Source organism: Myripristis murdjan, chromosome 3 (assembly GCF_902150065.1).
Source record: "Myripristis murdjan chromosome 3, fMyrMur1.1, whole genome shotgun sequence".
Taxonomy (NCBI): Eukaryota; Metazoa; Chordata; class Actinopteri; order Holocentriformes; family Holocentridae; genus Myripristis; species Myripristis murdjan.
In genome coordinates, this window is record NC_043982.1 from 42,594,626 (window position 1) to 42,615,463 (window position 20,838).

Here is a 20,838-nt window from a genome sequence, read left to right on the forward strand (position 1 = left end):
TTGCAATTTGTCCTAGGTTTTTTCATAAAATGACTGGACTATTAAATTCATGCAACGAAACGGTAACACTAACATTTCAAATGCAGTCAAAACTACATGCAACAGCAGTTATTAATTATGAATCTGCATTGTGTACCTGAGCTATGGGAACTGCTTCTGCCCAAAACGCACATCGCTCCCGGCAGCGAGTCCGAGTTCTGTGTTTCACGGCGTGCTGACTTGTTTCATCCGCTCTCTCCACAGAGGTGGTCAGATTACGTGGGCAGATACCTGAACTCAGACTCTGCGTCCCCAGAGCTGCGGGAGCATCTGGCCCAGAAGCCTGTGTTCCTCCCCAGGTGAGGCCCCAGCCATGTGTCCCTCTTGTCTTCTTCACAACCTTAAAGCATCTGCCCTAAGGCTCTAGTCAGCCAAGCAGCCATTCCACTGTTGACAAGCCAAACCAGCTGCCAAATACGGCTCCTTCTCAGAGCTAGAACCAGTGGCACTTTTGCACAAGCCTGATATAGGAGGCCCTCTAATCACAAATCTCTCAGAGCCTTATTAGTAACGGACAGAACGTAACACGAGCAAGAGTTTTGGTAAGGCAATAACTCCAAAATTAAGGTGAAATGCTTGCAGTGCCTCACTGCCCTCCTGTCTGGAAAGAATCGCATTGGCTGTGAACTTTTTTCTGTTTCTGACCTCTGCCTCACATGAAGATTGCACTTTATATATATATCTATATATATATATAAATATATGACCATCTTTTTTAAGCGAGGAATTTATTTATGCATTGATTCAGTTCCTTTTTTAATGGGACTTTTATTTATGACTATGGAGGTTTTTTTTGTTTTTTTAAAAAATAGTATCGGCTTAATCATGCTTTTGAATTTTCACCTTACTTGAAAACTATTGAATCATTGGGTTTATGATTATAATTATACACGATGTGTTGATTTCAAATTGTTTTTGCATTGTATAGCTTAGAGAACAAATAGTGGTTGAATGCTGAAACTGCCAGAAAAAAAAACAAAAAACAAATGGGTTCTGCCTTTTGTCATTTTATGTCACACTGGTCATTTTCTATTGTGGTTTTTGACCTGAGATTTATAGACTAGGGCTCTTTCATAGGACCTGAGTGAATTTGTTAAAGGTATAAAATCATGGTTTTCTTTTCTGCCTTTTCATGCCCTGTGTTTGTGATTGTATTCATATGAGAGGTCCTGTATGTGACTTAATCACTGTTTATAACTGTAAATGTTTCAAATGTCCATTTGTTTGAGTGTTTAATATACTCAATATTATGTGTGTGTGTGATACTTTTCTGTGGATACAGTGCACTCCCGTTGCAGCGTTTTGTTCCACAGGTGTGCGAGATGCTAAAGTCTTTCAAAAACGCTGGCCAAGCACATTATCTGCAACACTTGTACAGAGGAGTGGGGCTTGTAAATAAAACGATGGTCTGAATTGTATGTTCATATGTTGGTGTATTTCTTTCCTGACACCTCAGAGCTGTGCATGGAGGGGTGGTTGGGTCCGCACTGTCTTAAAGCCCAAGATGAGTGTTGCACATCCAGCCTGTCTGTGTTTGGTTGTTGGTGCTTGTTGACGTTTTTTTTTTTGAGATGGCTGTCCATTACCATAAACATTTCAAAAGATTTCTCAAAAGACCCAAGGAAAAGAACAACAACAACAACAAAAAAAAACTCTTGCTCTCAGTTTCCTCTTGTTTAACCCATTGCATAAATCTGGTACCTGACTATGATTTATCAGTGGGCTCACCCACATCTCGTTCTTTTTTCTCACATGAAATCTATGAGAGGTCAGCAGCACGAGCGAGAAGTCACTCGATTCGGCCCTTCTCCTCAAAAAAGAGAAAAACTTCAACGGCAGTGAAAATCCAGCAGTTTCTTTTTGCAGTTATATTGGGTCTTCATCGCATGATCATGACACTCTGTACATTGTCAGTGGAAGTATGTGCGTATAGAAGTATTCTCAGCTCATATATTTTGGATTGGTATCCCATCTGGCAGCGATTATTAAAACATGTTGTTTCTCACGTTTTTATTTTGAAATTGGCCTCACTGTCATGTCTTTTAAGTGGAGCCCTGAATGCCAAAAATGGGCTTCATGGTTTCAGTCCTCGCTCACCTCTGCCCTTGGTGGTAAGTACACATTTAAAACTTTCATTCAAGCGGGGTGAATTGCATTTTTAATGCCTGCACAAAATCTGGATCATTTCCGATTTTAAACGAAATTTTTTTTTTTATTTTTTGTTTTGCCAAGCACATTTAGCATTTAACGACAGAGTTATCTACCTGGATGTGCAACGGAAGTGCACTGTAGAGAAATATTACTACTGCTGCCTCTGCTGCTCTTATAGATCCACATTTCCCACGAATGATTTGACTCCCTATCTAATTCTGTTACTCGGTGAGTTGCCATGCATGGGTTTAAAAAAACAAACACTTGTTTAAAGGGACAGTCCTCTCAAATTTTTACAATACTGTTATTACTTAAGATTTGTATGTATTACGGTTGACCACATCACTTAGGCCAAAAGTTACACACAGTAGTTCCATTTAATACGCTGAAGGGAAAATAAAACTTTTGACAATTTTTTAGAAATTTGTGCGAACTTTCCCTGTAAACGTGATGTATTTTTTTTTTTTGTTTGTTTGTTTTGTTTTGTTTTAATGTGTGGGGTAAAGGGCAAGATTCTCCCCCGGGTCAGACTCGTGTACTCATGGCGGGCTTGTCTCTTCTGACCATCAGGAATTTGAGGAGGATAAGGAAGTGCCAGAGAGGCTGGGAGCAGCTTCAGCAGGAGAGGATGACCAAGGGCTCGGACAAGTCGCAGGACGGCAGCGGCGAACTGAAGATGGAGTGCATGTTCAAGCTCAACTCGTACAAGATGGTGTACGTCTGCAAGTCGGAGGACTACATGTACCGGCACACGGCGCTCACACGGGCTCATCAGGTAAGCACAGGCGGCATCAGGAGCATACAGGAGCTGCAGTTCACATCATTGTTAATATTAGCGTTAGTATTCATAGTAGTAATAGTTTGATTACTATCAACGTTAAATCCTGTTAAAGGCAGCGAAGCACAATTTGACACACAGTTCGGTGACATTTGTTCTAATTTATTTGATCTGTTGCTGTTTTTATTCAGAGTTGTCATGGTTCTGCCGTGCTGTATCTGTGCGTTTTTAAATGCGTTTTTTTTTTTTACTTCAATTTGCTGTTTTTTGCCAGTCGCCTCGAAATGACAATTGTCATGTCATTTCCACATGTTTGGGTTTGGGTCGGCATCGACATTAACCCTTCCTGTAACTTCACAATGTCAGTGGCTGCTTAAGCTTTTGTGCAGAGCTTGAGCTTTTCACTGGGCAGTTCAGGCTGTGTAAGATAGCAGCGTTACAGACTGACTGGAGGGCAGACGACAAATAAAATAGTGAATTTCAACAAAAAACAGCCGTCGCCCAAAGAGAAATCTTTGGAGTCTGGCAGCTTTTTCCTGCTTGAGGTAAAAAGACAATGATTTATGTGCCCAAATATTAATATATCATAATAAAACTTTGTACTTACCTTCTCAAATAGGTGTAATTAAACATTACTAAATTATTATCCGCAACTGTTGAAAATGAAATACAAAAACAACCTGAAGTTGTGTGACTGACCGTTTGGCCAGAATTGGACACAGTCTCCATAATTTGGCTACCGATGTACTACCTCTAGGCCTGAGCCAAATACATGGTAGTGCTAATCTACAGCGCCCCCCTGAGGTCAGCTGAGGGAGAAAAGTGCGACTGTGCACTGTTTACAATCTATGCTCTCAGATTGATAATCCATTCCTACAGATTTGCTCAAATTATACTCGGTTCTCTAAACCGAGAGAACAGATTTACTCTTTTTTTCTCAGCTGACCTCGGGAGGGTTCACACGGCTCAGATGCAGGAGCCCAGCCCAACAACTGGACGTGTATCTGGAGTCAGTACCCAAAAAAAAAAAAAAAAAAGTGACTTTTTTTAGTTGATGCTGATAGGGAGCGGACAGAACAACAGCCTCTTGTTTTGTTTCTGTTTTGTTTTGTGTTTTTTTTTTTTTGGTTGGTTGGTTGGTTTGTAGTGGAGTTGACATCATCCTGATGCTGATAACGTACATTCACACCGTTCTGCTGTCACACGGCTCAGGCTGCATATGGTGTTTATGGTGTCAGCTCAGTCTTGTTTTTGAGTTTTTCTTGTGAATATTAATCAGGTGACACTATGAACGCTGTGTTGTAACAGGTCAGAAATTTAGAGTTTAATATTTTAAAGTCTTAAAATGTGGGAGGCATTACATTTGACCTGGGGCCGAATGAATAAGTCTACTTTTTTATTCACTTTTAATGTTTTAGTGTGCCAACATTTCTAATATATCCAACATCAATGACCTCTGGAGATTCATCAGATTTACGCTCCCTGAGTGCCGTTTCTCTCTGCCTGGGAGATTCGCTGATACCACCTGGAAACTGTAATTTGAGACTAGATATCATCTGGGCTTTTAGATGTTGTAATGTAGCGCTGTGACAGAAGTGTGGTCATCTCCTGGTTTTTAAAGGCAATATGACAGTAAATTTATTATTTGTTATTGTTTCTTGTTCATCATGTCTACTGAAATCTTTTTGTGTCAATATTGTAAAAGGACCAGTAGCCATCGATACAATATCCTCACAATATCGATATCGATGTATTTGATCAAAGATACTGTCATATTTGATTTTGTCCATATCGCCCAGCTCTGTCCAAGGGAGCTGTTGTCAGTCAATCAGTCAGTCAGTATTTTGTTTATTCTTTTAAATTATTTGAAAAAATATTTATCAAGCATTGACAATGTGTTTATGATTAGTTTAAGGGACTTTTTAAGAATAATTAATTGAAGTTATTTTTTATAATTAATATGTAATTAATAATGGACTGCAGCCAAAAAAGAATCTAATTTAGTCTGTTTGCGTTCTTGAAATGTGTAAATCTTGTCCTGGCATCACAGAGGTGTGTTTTTCTCCTGCAGTCACACCAGCGGGTCAACACCCGCCTGCACAGACGCTTCCAGGCCTTTCTGGACGCCTGGGCCAAGGAGCACGTGACCAGCGACATGGCCGCCGACAGCCAGCAGTGGCTGATGGGAGAGGGCCGTGAGGGCCTGGTGTCCTGCTCCACCACCTGCGTCCCCGAGGTGCTGCATTACCTCAACGTCAACAAGTACCGGGTGAAGTACCGAACTCTGTAGCCGGTTAAAACGCGTCTCCGTGGGGACTTTCCGGACCTGCTGTTGCTGGATCCACTTGCCAAAACGTTGGTCGGTTCTCAGTCCACGAGTCGCCCGCCGTGCGACGTGGACACACTTACTACTTTTTTTTTTTTTTTTTTTTCCTCGAATGTGGTGGAACAGACACAGGAACTTTGAAGCCTTTCAAGTGAGGTTTTACAAGCTGTCACCTGTTGGGGGGGGCACCTGTCTTAGTAATCCAGTGAGAATGTTAAAATGCAGATTTTTGCGTGGGACACACACACACACACACACAGAAATAGTGTCCTCGTGGAATCAGTCACCAGGAGGCTGGCGTCTTCTCATTGGAGCAGTTGACAAGTTGACACCGTGCGCCTATTTAAGCATTTCATGACTAACACTCGCCTAGGTGACGATAAATTTATGTTTTGGTTTTTTTGAGGACCACTTCTTTACTTTATAAGAGGAACATTTAAAAACAACAAAACCCCCAGAAAAACAGAACCTCAACTTTTCTCTTTGAGTAGCATGAACTAGTACAGACCCGTGACCTCTGTGAAAACGTTTGTACCAGGACATGAAGCTTATTTTAGCTTCCAGCTGTAAAATTGTAAAGCCTGTGAATGTTTTTTTTTTTTTTTTTTTTTTTTTCCTTGGGTGACAAAAGGCAATAGTGCACTATGTATTCAGCGTCTCCGGCATCCGCGGGGTCGACGCTTGACACCGATAACGATGCCAGTGCAGTGTATCGAGGAAAAATTTAGTTCTGACTGCCCAGACATTTCCTGTAAATATCTTGTTTATATAGATTTTTTTCTTCTTTTTTTAAAATCAGATGTTCTTAAATGTGTAGCGTACTTTAACAAACGTAGTATCAATCTTTAACCAGAGGTTGCAGAGAACTATATTAAAAAGAAACAAAAAAAACAAACAAATACAAACATTTTAACTAAGGTTTTTACCAAAGGATGTTAATTAGAGACCCTTTTTTTCCTCTGTGGTCTGTTGAGCGTGTTTTCCTTAACGTCTTTGTTTAGTAGAGCTTTTCCAGTTTCCTCGAAAGCGACTATTTTATACGTGTTTCACAGCAGTACTGTCCCCCCTGCTACAAATGTTTTCTACCTTCACTCTTCGGCGTCAGTGTCACTTGTGGTTTTAAGATGACTGAATGTAGCCAAGCAACAATTTTATGCTTTTGAAAGTCTGTTTTCCAAAAGCACTGAACCTCCCGACAGTGCTTTCTCGTTGTTTTTTTTTTTTTTTTTTTTTTTTTCTTGTATGTACATTTTTCCATTTACCAAACGGTTATGATCTGTGCGAGGACAGGCTGGTCACATAAAACCTGTATATCAAAACTTTGTAGTCACGGTGTTCTCACAGTGCGTCGCCTATAAAAAAAACTCTTCATGGTTTGTGTTTTTGTGTTTTATAAAAGCCCAGTGTTGACAGCAAAACACTGACAGATGTATAGTGGGTCTATATGTGAATGTCAGCCATACAGCTAATGTACAGTTTTAGGATCACGAAAACAAAAAGAGCAATAATCAGTACAGTACGTCAAAGCTATCAGTTTGTATTTTTGCTGAAATACAAAAGTGAATGTTGTTTTCCCGTTAAAAACAGGGGATGGCGTGCCGTCGCTGTTAACCCCTCCGCAGTTTGTTTTATGAAACTGTAATTGGCCACATGAGGGGGAAATGGTGACATTAGACAAAATCTCTCTGTTAGTCTTTGGTTTCTCAGGTGGTGCCAGGGGAAAAAAAAAACAAAAAAAAACATCATGCCGCGTCCCGTGCCTCGCTTTCTTCGCTCCAAACCTGCATATCTGTCCAAAATCTGTGCGTTTTGAATCTCAGTTCATGATTAAAAACTGAGCATTATGTTCAAACTTTCAGGTGAAATATATAAAATTGTGTTAAACGAACATAGGAATGCAGCAGTTTGCTCAAGATTGAAGGAACACAGACACAAAAGAAAAAAAAGACGAAACGCGTGTTGTTACACACGGACCATGTGACGGCGGCAGCGACTCGGCGACACCGCCGAAATGAAGCTACCTGACAAAATTTTCATGTCAACATTTTCGCGGGAAACTCCATTAATAAGGCAACTGTCAATAATATAACCAGCTATAGACAATCTTGGAACAGTTTACAACTTGGGTTTTTATTTTTATATTTACCGTGTTTAATATGAAATACTACAGGAAGAACCGGGGGAGCTGGATTGTACATAAAGACAACAGTTTGTACCACATTTAATGTGTCTGTACTCTTTGCCACGTCTTCTTTTGACTTTTATGATGTTGTACATGAGTGTAGTATGGTGTTTGACATTAAACTATCCTTTGAATAGACTGAAACGGTTTGTACTGTCATTGGGTGCTTCAAACATATAAGCCAAAAATGTTTTGTTTTTTAATTGTCCCAAGAAATAAGGCATAAATCAAACAATATTACAAACAAACAGACCATACTTTCATATATCGTTTTACTTCCAAAGGTGAAAAAAACTTAAATAGAAAAAGGAACAGAATAGCAGGGAGCAGGTGAAAGTGTGATGTATGAAGAGACAAAGCACTGTGTGAATATCAGAAACAGGTTATGGAGGTGCATTGCTGCTGTGTGAAATATTTCAGCGTTGACTTTTGTATTCATGGCGGCGTCTGCGGTGGGACGTTTGAGCTGTGTCGGAGCCGCTACCCTCGAACGTAGATCCGCGTGCACACCACGTCGTCCGCTCCGAAGATCTGAAACAAGATGGAGGAGAAGAGGGGGGGTAGAAATAATTAACATTTTATCAGCATCACCTGGATACATCCGAAGGTTTCTGTGATTAAAGAGGCTGATATCTTCATCTTCTGAGGGACGAGGATGAACTGGTGGAGCTTCAGAAACAGTAAGATGGACAGAACTGTAGGAAAACAGATTTTCACACATGGTTGTACGTTTGTACAGACTGCAGTTGAATTAATTATCCATTTACATTTTCATCATTTAAAACCACCTTAGAAATGATATCTCTCCATTCACTTCCACAGCAAAACAGCTCCCAAAATAACACTTTTAACGCATAAACCAACACTAATGAAGTGGATCAGGTCATTTCTTCCCAGTGCAAGGTTACCATGTTTCCTGCAGACGCTACGTGCCGGATCTATTTTCCAGTTCAAATAGGAACATTATGAGAAAAGAGTCATTTTATTTCATCAGAAAATGGGTACCAGAACATGTTCATTATATTGGTGTAATCCGCTTTGTTTGGTCTCAAAGGGATCACCACCTCACAGGGTTCTACATTTCACTCACATTTACCCTTTAAAATAGATCTGTGCAAACCGGAAAAGTAAAGATTGCAATCTACTGCTATCTTTTGTCACAAATGATCAAATACAAAACAGCTGATTATTAAAGGTCATAGGAATGTGAAGTAATGTTACCTCAAGTTTAGAGTACAGGCACACAACACTGAACAGCAGTCTGGTATCATTTTAAAAATTCCCATTTTTATTCACATGCAAAGGGCTGTTTCCTCTAGTGGCTTCACAATAAAAGCCTCCCATTGGTTTGCCAGTGGAAAGTTTTTAATATGAAACTGCAGCCTTTGTGTCTAATAGACAAAGGCTGATGTGTGATGTCGTTTGTAGGTGCTATTGCACAGATGTGGGTGCAGAATGTGTCACTTTAATTCTGTGTTTATTACTGAGGTTGTAGTTTTCAGAGGTCTGCTACTGGACTACATTATATTGAGGTGTTTCTCATTTTTTGTCCTCCCTATTTATATACAATTGGGGGGACAGAATAGTGGAAACAGCTGTCAGTAAAGTGCAGTCCAGTCCAACAGCAGCACTAACTATGAGCTCAGTGCCAAACATAGAAGTGAATGAACACCTCTGTTACCGTGACAACAAGACAAGCTGAGCATTATAGGCAGCAGTTGGATTGGACTGGTTTAGATCGTGCAGTTGGACCTAAAAGTGGACACTGAGTGTAAATGTGCATGTTAATAGTTGGTTTAAAAAAAAAAAAAAAAAAAAAACTGTTTCTTGATCATTTTTCACTGTGCTAAATTTTGCTGTGTAGTATTTGTGTGAGGAGCACATGTACTCCTCAGGGAAAAAGTTGGAGCTCTAGGGGTCATGGAGGCTGTCAGCTGGAGTCTTGTACTCCTGGAAGGGACACAGGTCGAAGGGTAGAAACCAGACAAAGACGGATCCCCTGGTTCTCCAGGTCGGGGTTGAGGTGAGGGCTGATCCCCCTCTCCTGTTTTTTTTTTTGTTGTTGTTGTTTTCAAACACACATCTCCGGATCTTGGAAGTAGAGCCCAGGGCTAACAACCCTGACTCAAAAATATATATGTATTTTTCTGAAAACAGTAACAACAGGAATGCATCAGTAACTGTGAAGGAGTGAGGAAAGCTAATTGCTGTCCTTCTATGGAAGTGAATGGAGAGAGAAATCCAGTGTTGTGCATTTGCAGCCCAGGGGAGCACGGAGCAGCTGATGAGGAGATTTCAGCACCATGAGGACTCGGATCACACCCAGGGAACTAGACAACACACACACACACACACACACACACACACACACACACACACACTACGCCAAAGGTCAGATTTTCTTTAGGGTGTTAGGTTTTAAATCGCATGATAAACTCCTGGTTTCCTGCTGCCCTGACGGAGTCCCGTCTCTGTGCAGCATCAGCGGTGGCTAAGACGTGATCTCAGTCTGACACATTGCTCAGCTGGGAAAATGGCAGCTGCAGGAGGAACGCACGCATGACAAAAACTGATAAAAAAAGGGGAAAAACCACTTGGATGCCCAGGGTGAGGCGCGGCTGTGTCTGAGTTTGAAGATTTATGGGAGTCTCAGGGGCGTAACAATATGGCATCCCGAGTTGTCAGCACCACACATCATCATTAACCCAGGCCATGGAGTGAGGCAGGACGCAGACGCAGGCCAGGGCTTTAAGGGAGGGAAAAAAAAAAAAAAAAAAAAACGATGGAGCTAAGATGACTCCATCTGGCATGAGGCGTGATGCCGGGGGAGACATTAACTGGAGGTAACATCAGGGTCCATTGGCATTTCTCAACAACATGATCAATGAGGCCCATTAAAGCCCGCAGGAGATCGCAGACTTGGGCCGGGGCCAGAGGACGCCCCCGACACCAGCACGACCAACACACACACTCACAAACCACTCACACATTACACACAAGCCATTATCAGGACAGAAATATTCTCCAAAAATCAATATTACACTGGCTTGAAACGCGAAGGAAGTCTATGCTGATCCTGGGACGGGCAGGTGAGAGCAGGTTTTATTTCCTCGTGTGTTTGCCCACTGCAGACTCCTTAAAGTGGTCGTTTAACCAAAGCATCCTCACATCCACCCATGTTGGACGGCAGTGAGCAGTCAGCCACCACATCTTGTCCTCATTACGCCCCACGTCCATCCTTCTCTCAGAGCCTAATTTCCTCATCTGCTGGCCGATGCTTTGATTCAAATTTGTGTGCATTTTATTTTTTTTTTTCGTTCAGATTCCTGTGTGAACAGTGGCGTGGCAGGCTTGTAGCTTTGGGGAAGTCGGAAAAGGGGGATTTTGCCCAAAATGTTGGAGTATTCCCTCCTCACGTCCAGTGGTTCAGTTCCTATGGGGAGCATTTTGTGTTAGCTTAGCATAAAGACTTGAAGACTATGGAAGTCGTTAGCCTGGCTCCGTCAAAGTGAAGAAATAAACCTTACAGCAACTGTGAAGCTGCCTCATTTTTTACAAAGTATTGTGTTCAGTTCCTGTATGAGCCGAACCTCCAGATGTACAGATGTGAAAATGGTATCGAACATCTTGTCTCAGTCTGGGTAAGATGGAAAAAGGGATATTTTGTCCAAAATATTCTTCCTTTAACAAGAAAGAGCATTCACTAGAATTAAAATCTAGCAGGTACATTTCACATATTGTGAGGAACAGTAAATTTACCACAGGAAGGGTTTACATCGTGGCTTCATGTTCCTCACGTTTTAAACTAAAATTTTCTGACGATGTTCAAGTATGACATTTTAGTGGCTAAATCTTGAGGTACTTATTATAATAAAAAAAAATAAGGGGTTACTAATTCATTTTCTAAATCCATTCTTTTAAAAGTAGATTTGGGCTAATTTCAGTCAACACGTCACAGCTGAACCTGTTTGTTCCTGATTGGCTCTCCTTAACAAACAACTGCTGAAGTCCTTCCAGTCTGGCCAGTTTGCTGCAGTTGGACTGGACGATGGATTCCCCCAGCAGGTTTACCTCATTGAATTAAAGCTAATGGTGCTCTCGGCCAATCAGCACCCAGTGTTGTGACTGCTGGCCTGTGAGAATTTAGTTAAAAGGCTATTTACTGAATGAATTTGATGACTAAACTACAGGTGTTTTCAATTCAAAACCTCAAACATGAGCATTTTTCAAACTGAGCCAAAGTGCACAAATGATCAGCATTACGTAGACCATAAAGTTTTTTCGATACTTTTAAATGCCTGCATTGAACCTGATGTTTTAATGTCAGATGTTCACAGAAACAGCCAGATGCTCTAATATTTTGGATTATGAAGAGTTAAAAGAGCTGTCCTGACCTCCTGAGGCTTTTCTAAGTTCTATTATTCTGACGATCGTTCTTTAGCGCATCACAAGTTGGCGTTCCCTCCCGTGTGAAACTGCGGTGGTCAGTGCTTGTACATGTTGTTTTAGTTTTGAAAAATGTGCATCCAGGTCTTTGCACTTTGAACGGTTGCAGCTTCAACTTGGAACTGAAATCGTTTGTCCATCCAAAAATTCTCCGTCCTTCAGCTGACCATGGGTCTGCGGTGCCAAACATCTTTGCCTCATCATCATTTGAATCTCCTCAAATCCTTTACATGTAAACAGTGTAATTAGTCAAATGTGACACGCGGGAAATGTTGTTAAATTACAGAGCATCAGGGAATACATCTGTCCTCGCCCCTCCCCGCTGGTATCGCAGCAAACTCATGACTTTATCTCTGAAATATCACAACTTTTTCCGATGACTTAACCCCACATGCCTATCACGTTACAGTCTATCAGTCCAGCGCCGACAGAAGCCTACGCCCTTATCTTGAATAAAAACAGATTCCGTCTTGTTCAAAGCTTTGTTTCCCTGTTACGAATCTGCATCCAATCCCTGTAAAAGCCCCTCTGCAATGTTTTCCTGATTAGAGGATATCCCCTTCGCATCCAAACTGGACTCCGCTGTTATTGGACCCAGGCTTTGTTGTCCATCTGGCCTATAAAACCAAGCAGGCCCAGATGTTTACAGAAAACCTCATTGTCTCGGTAATCTGAACGACTGTGCACTGGAGACTCGAGTGTTTTTGATGGATGCAAGAACATGCAGCGCTGCTTGGTATGCAGGGGCTAACACCAAACGTATGGCGCTGGGATGGTGAGCGGCACCGGCGGCAGCAGAAAGAGCAGAAACAGCCACCGCCTTTGAAACCTCATTGAAGTGTCCCCATGGAGCCGTTGAATAGGTGTTGCCACAAGCTAGAGGGGCATTCAGAGCAGCGAGTCCCAAAGAAGTCGCTCGCTTTCAGCCTTTCTGGTATGCCCCCCTTTTTTTTCCTTCTTTGACAAGGAAAATGAATGAGGGAAAAGGAGGGTTCAGAATGAAGGGGAAGGATGTGTTTGGTCTAAGTGCACAGTGTCGTTGCCAAGTGCCGTGGAAGTTAAACATTACTGCTCTCAATGGGACACCAGCTGAAAGAGCATCTTCTTATACAAAACCTTGGGTTTCTGGATAGATGACACCAGGTGGGTTTCCGTCCACCTGTTTTTATTCGCATTTTCAATTTGCGCATTAAAAACCCAAATGGAAACACTGAAAATTCGAAAAAAAAAATAAATAAATAAATAAATATTGCAAAAAAGGTTTTTACGCTTGGGGGACGGAGTTGGGGGAGTTGGTGTATCAATAAAAGAAAAATGTGAATGAGTTGCTATGGAAACAGGTTTAGCGAATAAACGGTGACGTTCATAATCACATGCTTTTGCTTTTGGCCTTCGAGAACCATCAGGTCTTCTGGTGTTGTGGTGTTTTCCCTAAAAATCAGAACAAAAACATTCACTGAGGCGTCCTTTTATTACCGTGGCCCAAGACTCTGGAACAGCTTTCCAGATGTTTTTAGCCTGGCTTTTAATTGAATTTTTATTTATTTTTGCATTTTGGCCTGTTTGCCCTCTTGGTCTATCCTTTTTATTTTCTGGATTGTTTTTGTTTTAATATCCCACCTTTCACTTCTATACATGTCCTCTTTTTCAGTATTTTTTATTTATTTTTTTTTTTTTTTATCTTGCACTCTTGACCATTTATTTACTTTTTATCTACTATTTTGGAGGTTTTACTTTTTTTAGTTTCTCTTTTTTTCAGATCTTACTCATTTTATTATTACTTTTGTTTGCTATTTTGAGTTTTATGTATTTCTTATTGGTCTTTGTATGCGCTCTCTTGATTCTGCTCTTAAGCCTCTCGATGCCGTCTGTCACTTCGCCTTTAGGTTCATAACGGGGGGCGACTCCACCACACATCACTGCATTGTGCATGAGAAAGCCGGGTGGCAGTCGCTGGCAGTGAGGAGGACAAAGCTCTCCCTGGCAAACTGCCCGGGCACCTTACATGCTTTATTGACTTTAGTTCAGTTTCACTCTGCACTCACATCCCAAGACTGTCTGGTCCTTCAAAATCAACATGTTAGCGCTGAGATTTGGAAACTGGCTTTGAAACCGTTTTCTGCCCGTTGTTCTGCTTGTGTGGAGCAGATAGGAAAAATAAGACAAGCCAATCCCCTTTTAAATCAGTTTAAATCTCACCCTTGGGTGGCACACACAGCTTGGGTTGTCTGCCTTGCACTGCTCAACATATTTCAGCTTTGACCCTGTTGTCATCAGCCAACGTGGCATCAATTTAAGAGATATAATGACTTTGGATTTAAAAAAAAAAAAAAAAAAAAAAATATTGCATAGGTACTGTTACAGTCTCACTTTCCTACAAGGTTTATTTCCCAGCCTTGTTGACAGCGAAGCGAACTGACAGTCAGCGAGGCTTCCTTGAGGTGATTAGTTGTTTGATTTGCACTGAACACATTTTAACAAATCAGATTAGAGCCCAGGAACAGCCCTGGAGGACTGTTTTTTCTCCTCAGTGCATTTAGTTTGGCTCAAACCCTCCTTATAAAATATTGATTTATTTGTGTGGGCAACTTTTCTCCTTCACGAAGCTTTTACGCATCCTTTGTTTCTTGTTTGCAGACGGACTAGAAGGCCAGCGATGCCCCATGTGGCCGAGGATAGTGACCTTGGGATCTGACATCCCATCCCACGTTGCAAAGCCTCCAAACATCTGCTTCTTACAGGTTTTACATGAAATGAGGAGTCACTGAGTGCAAGCTGTGCCTTGGGCTGAAACACCAAGAACATCAAAGCATGTTAAACCAGGAGGCGTCACTCTTTAAAACAAAGAGGAGAATAGACAGTTAACTGCAGTCCCTTTTGGATTTTTTTTTGTTTGTTTTTTACTTCATTTAGACAGAGAGAAAGGGAAACAGGAAAGAAATCCCTCTAAGGGGAGTCAGTCCCAGGCCAGAGGAGGTGCACGACTTCACCACACATTCTTTATACATCTGGTACACTCGGGTCGCTACAACTGCAAACGGTTAAAGTAGTTCAATACTTTAGGTTCCTGATTACAAAATAAGAGCCTCGTCTCACCAGAATGAGCTCGTCCCCTCTGAGTTCTCGGCTCCAGAAGGTCTTTGGACCGTTCCCGTTCAGGAGAGTCTGTCTGCAGTACATCTTGTTTTCCGTCTCCCAGGTGGCCAGGCTCTGTTGAAAAGGAGCACTCGTATGAAATACCAATTTAAACTTTTAAAAACGCATATCATGGGATGTATCGGCAGGACAACAAGCATTACCTTACACTTTCTGCCGTCCACCGTCTCCTCGTTGAACTCCTCGCCGATGTGGAAGTTGATCTCGGTGGTGCGGACGGTGGTGGACGTCTTGATGTAGAACTGCTCGCCGTTCTGCCTGATTTCCACATGGGGTTTGGACGCCGCCGCCACGGCCACCTTCCTCAGCATCGCATTCACACCTGAGAGCACAAACATGACCAGACCCCAACAGTAAGCCTGGGACCGATGATGGCTTCTGTAAACTACAATAAAGATTTTGGTAACTCACATGCAACTCAGCATGTATCTGTTTATAAGATGTCTTTCTCCACATTGTCTCCCACCCAATGAAATCAGAGTAAAAATCCATGTGTGTCTTCATTACAAAGTGGCATAACTTCCTCCGATTTCCAAATTTAGTGGGAAGGTTGGTCATTGGTAAAATGGTAAATGGGCTGCATTTCTATGGAGCTTTTCTAATCTACCAACCTGCTTTACAGTGTTTGCCTCTCACACACACACACATTCACACACTGATGGCAGAAGCTGCCATGCAAGGTGCCAAGCTGCCCATCAGGAGCGGCTAGGAGTTCTTGCTCAAGGACACTTCAAACCAGGGATCGAACCAGCAACCTTCCAGTGACCTAGATGACCACTCTACCTCCTGAGCCGCACCTTTGGCCATGAAAGAAGTATCTAACTTTTCATCCACTTTTGCCAAAAGGGGCGTGGCGGTGGGTGTGGCACATCGCAAAAAAAGCTCATAACCTCTGGACGGATTCACATCATCATCACAAAATGTTGATCAGGTCTGTCCCGGGCCACAGAAAACCTGATTAACTACAAAAGTCACAGAGCTGCCCAATGGATCAGCGTAACACCACAAAATTTAAACTCAAGGTCTGTCCTGGACTGAGGAACAACATATTAACGTCTCACACCGATTGGGCCACACCCACTTCCTCCCAGGACACGCCCACCTCCATTTTTATTGCCATCTCTTGGATTTCTGACTTCTGAGGTTGTGTCTAGATGGTAACCCTAGATTTGTGAAACTCTAAATCTGACCTTAACCATAATTATAGCTCTAGCCGCACTCACGAGAATTCAAACCTAGATTTGTGAGTTTCATAAATCTAGGATTGCCATCTAGACAGGACCATCAACAAGTCACCTGTGTGGTCCTGTGTGGTCAGCTCATCAAACTGCGTCTAACCCTCTTTTACTTAATATAACTCCTTAAACGCTACAAACTGTGGTATTTCAGTCAAATTTTAGTGCAGAAGGAAAGTGTTGGTTAACTTGAAACGACAAACAGACATCGGATGAAACCCAAGACGCCTTTACTGCTTTGGTCTCACCTAAAGAAAACCTCTCACCTTCCACCTGAGCAAGCCAGCACCTTGACACAAGTCAGTTTATACAGAAGCTACCGTGGCAGTGATACGCAGAAAAATGGCTATCATTTGGTATGATTGACACATGGCCACGCCCACATCTGGTTGCGCTCTTTACTACGGATTGTGGATCAGAGCTTTTATCTGCACTGACTTTCTGTCAACACTGATCAAAGTTGGTGGTGAACAACATCTTCACTTATTTTATCATCCATCAGTGTAAAAGACCCTGAGTGGTCAAAACACACTTTTTTTTTTTTAATGATTTCGCCACTGCAATAAAGGCTTTTTAATATTTTCCTCCTCGTTGCCACGTTTCCTGATAATAGAAGAGCCTGGATCGCCCTCTCGTTTGAGTTCTGCTACTTCATATTTTTGCCTTTTGGTTCCTGGCCATGAAAACAAAAATCTGAACTCGTGTTTCAGAGGTGAGATTGTGCTCAATGAGCTGAGGAATGAACTGAGACGGAGGTATCGGTCTCAAGCAGAGTCACGCCTCGGTGAAATCACTTTTTCGGGGGTCCGGGGAAGACGTTACTGTATTACACGGTCGGCTTTCATATAAAGGGATCCTCCAGCGGCAGAGATGGCTATCAGCAGATGTTGCAAATATGGGGGATGCAGTGACAAGGTGATGAAAGGGAGGAATGCCGGCGCCGTTCGCTTTGTTTAGTTTCTCCTGTAGACTGTGATAGATCCTGTCTTGCAAATGACTGGAAAAGCTATTAAAGCTCTCTGTCATAGTTACAGCACAAACAGTTACATGAGGGAACGCTTTAGTCCATTTCCTAGCCATTCATCTCCCGGTCCATCATTCAAACGCAGCATCTCTGCGTGCACATTACTGTGAGAGTTTTTGTTCTCCTGCAGTTACAATCAGCTGCAAATGGTTTCGGCCTCTTGCAGCCGTTTCCATGTGAAAAAATTTAACTCCTGCAGCAGGGAGCTTTAGGTTTTGCAGGGGCCGTTCTGCAGACAACACATTCATTATTGGGGTATTTAAGACAAAAGATACTCATTTGTATCACACTCCTAAGACCAGCTGGTTAGCAGATTTAATCCTCTGAGTCTGTTGCTGAAGTAAAGCTCCTTACAATCTGTACAGTGCGTAATTTGGCACAATCTCTTGTACTTTGAGATTCATGTATTTGACACATCTTCAGCCCTACTGTATTTGTTTTTTCGTGCAATTTTCACTTCTTGGAAACCTATTGAAAACTACACAAAGCCGGTCGAATCAGCACGCAGCTGGTAAGAAACAAATGATTACAGTCTTAATCCAGAATTCCAGTAATGGCCATTGATTTGATTGATCCCTTAGTAGGCGCATTCATGGATCATTTTGGCAAAATTCTCGCTTTACACACATTCACGGGTAATAAAACTTCTCCCTGATTCTCTCTTCTTGCTGATACAGAGGCAGGAAAACATGAAAAACCCTTTAACATGTCAAAATGGTTGAAAAAAAAAATATATATATATATCAGGAGGAAAAAAGGGAAGTTTCTTACCCAGAGCTTTCAATAACTCATCAAAATTCTCGCTGCTTTTCATTTTCCAAGTGCCGGAGAAATTGGGCATTTTCTCGTCAGGTGTTGATTGTGGATCAGCCTCTCGCCTCCTGCAGTCCGTCTCCTCTCTCTCTGCTCCCTCTCAGCCTTTTTCTCCCTCTCCCTCCTTCTCTCCTCCCTCTCTCGCTGTGTAATGAGCCAGTACAGCCTCTCTCTCTCTTTCCCACACACATACACACACACTCACAGATGTTCGCCTGCACACACACACACACACACACACACACACAGATCCTTAATGGTTTGTTCACATCAGAGAATTAAATGTCCTTCTTTCAATGACGGCCCTAAATGAAGGTTCAGCTGGAATGTCGATGCCTCATGTGCGGTATAAATGAGCACTGCCCTGCGCTCGCTTGACCTTAATGGAGGTGCACGATGCATTTATAAATTTAGGTCGTTAAAGAGTCTTTCACAGGGCGCTTCATGTGCAAAATAAATAAGCAACCAAGTCTCTTCTCTAATAAATCATATTACATTTATCGCTCTTTTCACTGTTCCTCATCAGTATATAACAAACATAAATGCAACTATAATCTAAGAGATGTATCCAGTGCACACATCTGATCTCGTCTCTCGTCTCTATTATAACCCTGTTTAGTGGAATGACTCCGTCGCTGTAAAGAGTTGAGCGTTACCTGTGTGAGAACATGCACATCAGGTGGACGCAGCGCAGCAGACACCACGCTGCAACGTGCAAGGTGGGGACAGATTAAAGCCCGTGCTAATCTGTACGCGGTGTAGATTAGGGGGTTTCCAAACTTTTTCACAGTGCAGAGGAAGCATTTGTCTTGTGAGGTGAAATAAAGTTGTCCAAAAAAAGTTAAGCTATCAAACCTCTGATATCTGTCATTACGGTGAAGTCTGTATTTAGGTGTAACACTGTCTCACACTCAATATGGGCAAATCAGTAGATTTTTTTTTATTATTTGTTGGACCTGATGTTAGTTATGTCATTTCCTCCTTATCTCTCACTTTTTTAAGGTGGCCTACACTTGATGTTGGCCCGCTCCATTATCATACCCTGAGACCCGGCTATTCATTTTTGTCCTCTGTAGAGGACGTTAGGTTTGTGCTAATATCTCCTATACTACACATGTCACTTTAATGAATTCTGCTGTTCCTGAGAGAGGACAACTGTGGCTAAACAGTGATATCATACTTGGGGGGTGTGGCCATTGCAACTTCTTTTTCCCGCTCTTTTCAAAATGGCGGGAATCCAGTGCAGCACATTTTATGGAAAAAGGAGAGGTAAGCATGATTTTCCTAATTTAAATGTTTTTTTTATTATTATTGTTATAATTTGATTGATTTAGTTAGAAAACATCTCAATTGTGATCTGTATGAATTTGCAGAACAGAGCTAATATATTTTCATGTGAAAAACAGCTACATTTTCAACGTCCTCTGTAGGGGACGTCAGGACTCAATACTTGTATTTGTTCCCAATTTCTTAGTGGTCAGCTGTTACTGAAGCAGAGAGAACTCTCAACAGAATAAATGAGGGAGACCCAGACCTAGATCTGTCAGATGATGAGAGAGGAGAGAGTGACTATGAGCCAGATGAGGTTGAGGAAGATGAAGATGAACTGGATGAAGATGGAGAGGACAGAGAGGAAGATGCAGGGCCAGCCATCTGGGCCAAAAGCAATATGAGATGTGTTGGAGATGCAAAATCTTTCTTTGCATCTCCAAGAAGTCACAGTGCTTCTTAAATTTTCACAAACAAAATGAAATGAAATGAATGGGCTCTTGTTTTGCATGATTTAAGCCCTGATGTCCACTACAGAGGACAATCTGTAAAATTCTAATAAAGTTGAATTTAAAAAAAAAAAAAACAACAACAACTTTGAAATGTGTTCATTATCACCCCAAACCTTACAAAAAAATAATGAAAAAATCAAAATCAAAAAACTTTTTTTCTGGGTCTCAGGAGGATACTGCTTTTTAATTTTTTTTTTTTTTTTTTTTTTTTTTTTTTTTTAATGTTTTTATATTACCCAATTTCCCCTCTAGGATCAATAAAGTATTTCTGCTTCTGATTCTGTTGCTACTTTGTGGTGTTTAATTTGACTTTCACTGATTTTATTCATTTTATTGTCACTACAAATTTTAAGTGTGTATTTTTTTAGCATCACCATTTTTCATTGGTTTATGTGCACTTCCGTATATTTTTCACTTTTATCTGTTTTGAATCCAAGAGTTTGTTCCTCAGATGGCATTTTGTTTGTTTCCATCATCATCATCATCATCATCATCAATCATTATACATTTTTCCCTTATAGGGTCATCTTTTATATTTGCATCTTATTTGTTTATATGTGTGGTTCCTTCACTTACATTTCATCTGCTTTAACCAAATCCTGTAACCTGGAGAGTTTTTTTCTTGAGCCTTGAAAGTGCTGTATAAAATTATTATTGCCATTATCGTCATTATTTAAATTTCTGGTAATTTTTAATGATTTTTTTTTTCTTTTTTCACAAATTTGTCCATATTGTCAGGTAGCTAAGAACGCTCCCTCTACTCTCCAGGGGTTAGTGGATGCAGAAATTGTGTGTCCATTTACACAATTTACATATTTCCTTCCTTCATTATTAAGAAAAGAACACACTGATTCCCAGCCCGGCCACGACCACGTCTGCCTCTGGGCTGGGACCCTCCAGCGGGTCG

At 41.5% G+C, this 20,838-nt stretch overlaps 2 protein-coding genes across 3 annotated transcripts in view; one reads left to right on the plus strand and one right to left on the minus strand.

The window, feature by feature from the left end:
• LOC115378223 (paired amphipathic helix protein Sin3a-like) overlaps window positions 1–7,614 on the plus strand; it is a 31,642-nt gene extending 24,028 nt beyond the window's left edge. Inside the window, exons 19-21 of one of the 2 annotated variants that reach the window (XM_030078421.1) lie at window positions 244–338; window positions 2,761–2,965; window positions 5,040–7,614. In XM_030078421.1, coding sequence (XP_029934281.1) covers window positions 244–338; window positions 2,761–2,965; window positions 5,040–5,258 — 519 coding nt within the window. In that variant the 3' untranslated portion in view covers window positions 5,259–7,614. The remainder of the gene's footprint in view (window positions 1–243; window positions 339–2,760; window positions 2,966–5,039) is intronic. The other variant, XM_030078413.1, reaches the window with a different exon arrangement.
• Window positions 7,615–7,725: 111 nt separating this feature from the next.
• Window positions 7,726–18,214, minus strand: LOC115378240 (cellular retinoic acid-binding protein 1). The gene is made up of 4 exons (XM_030078432.1): window positions 18,109–18,214; window positions 15,222–15,400; window positions 15,019–15,132; window positions 7,726–8,007 (listed from the first exon to the last, which is right to left on the minus strand). The coding sequence occupies exons 1-4, from the start codon at window positions 18,176–18,178 to the stop codon at window positions 7,957–7,959; spliced, it is 414 nt and encodes a 137-aa protein (XP_029934292.1). The 5' UTR covers window positions 18,179–18,214; the 3' UTR covers window positions 7,726–7,956.
• Between the last annotated feature and the right edge of the window lie 2,624 nt (window positions 18,215–20,838).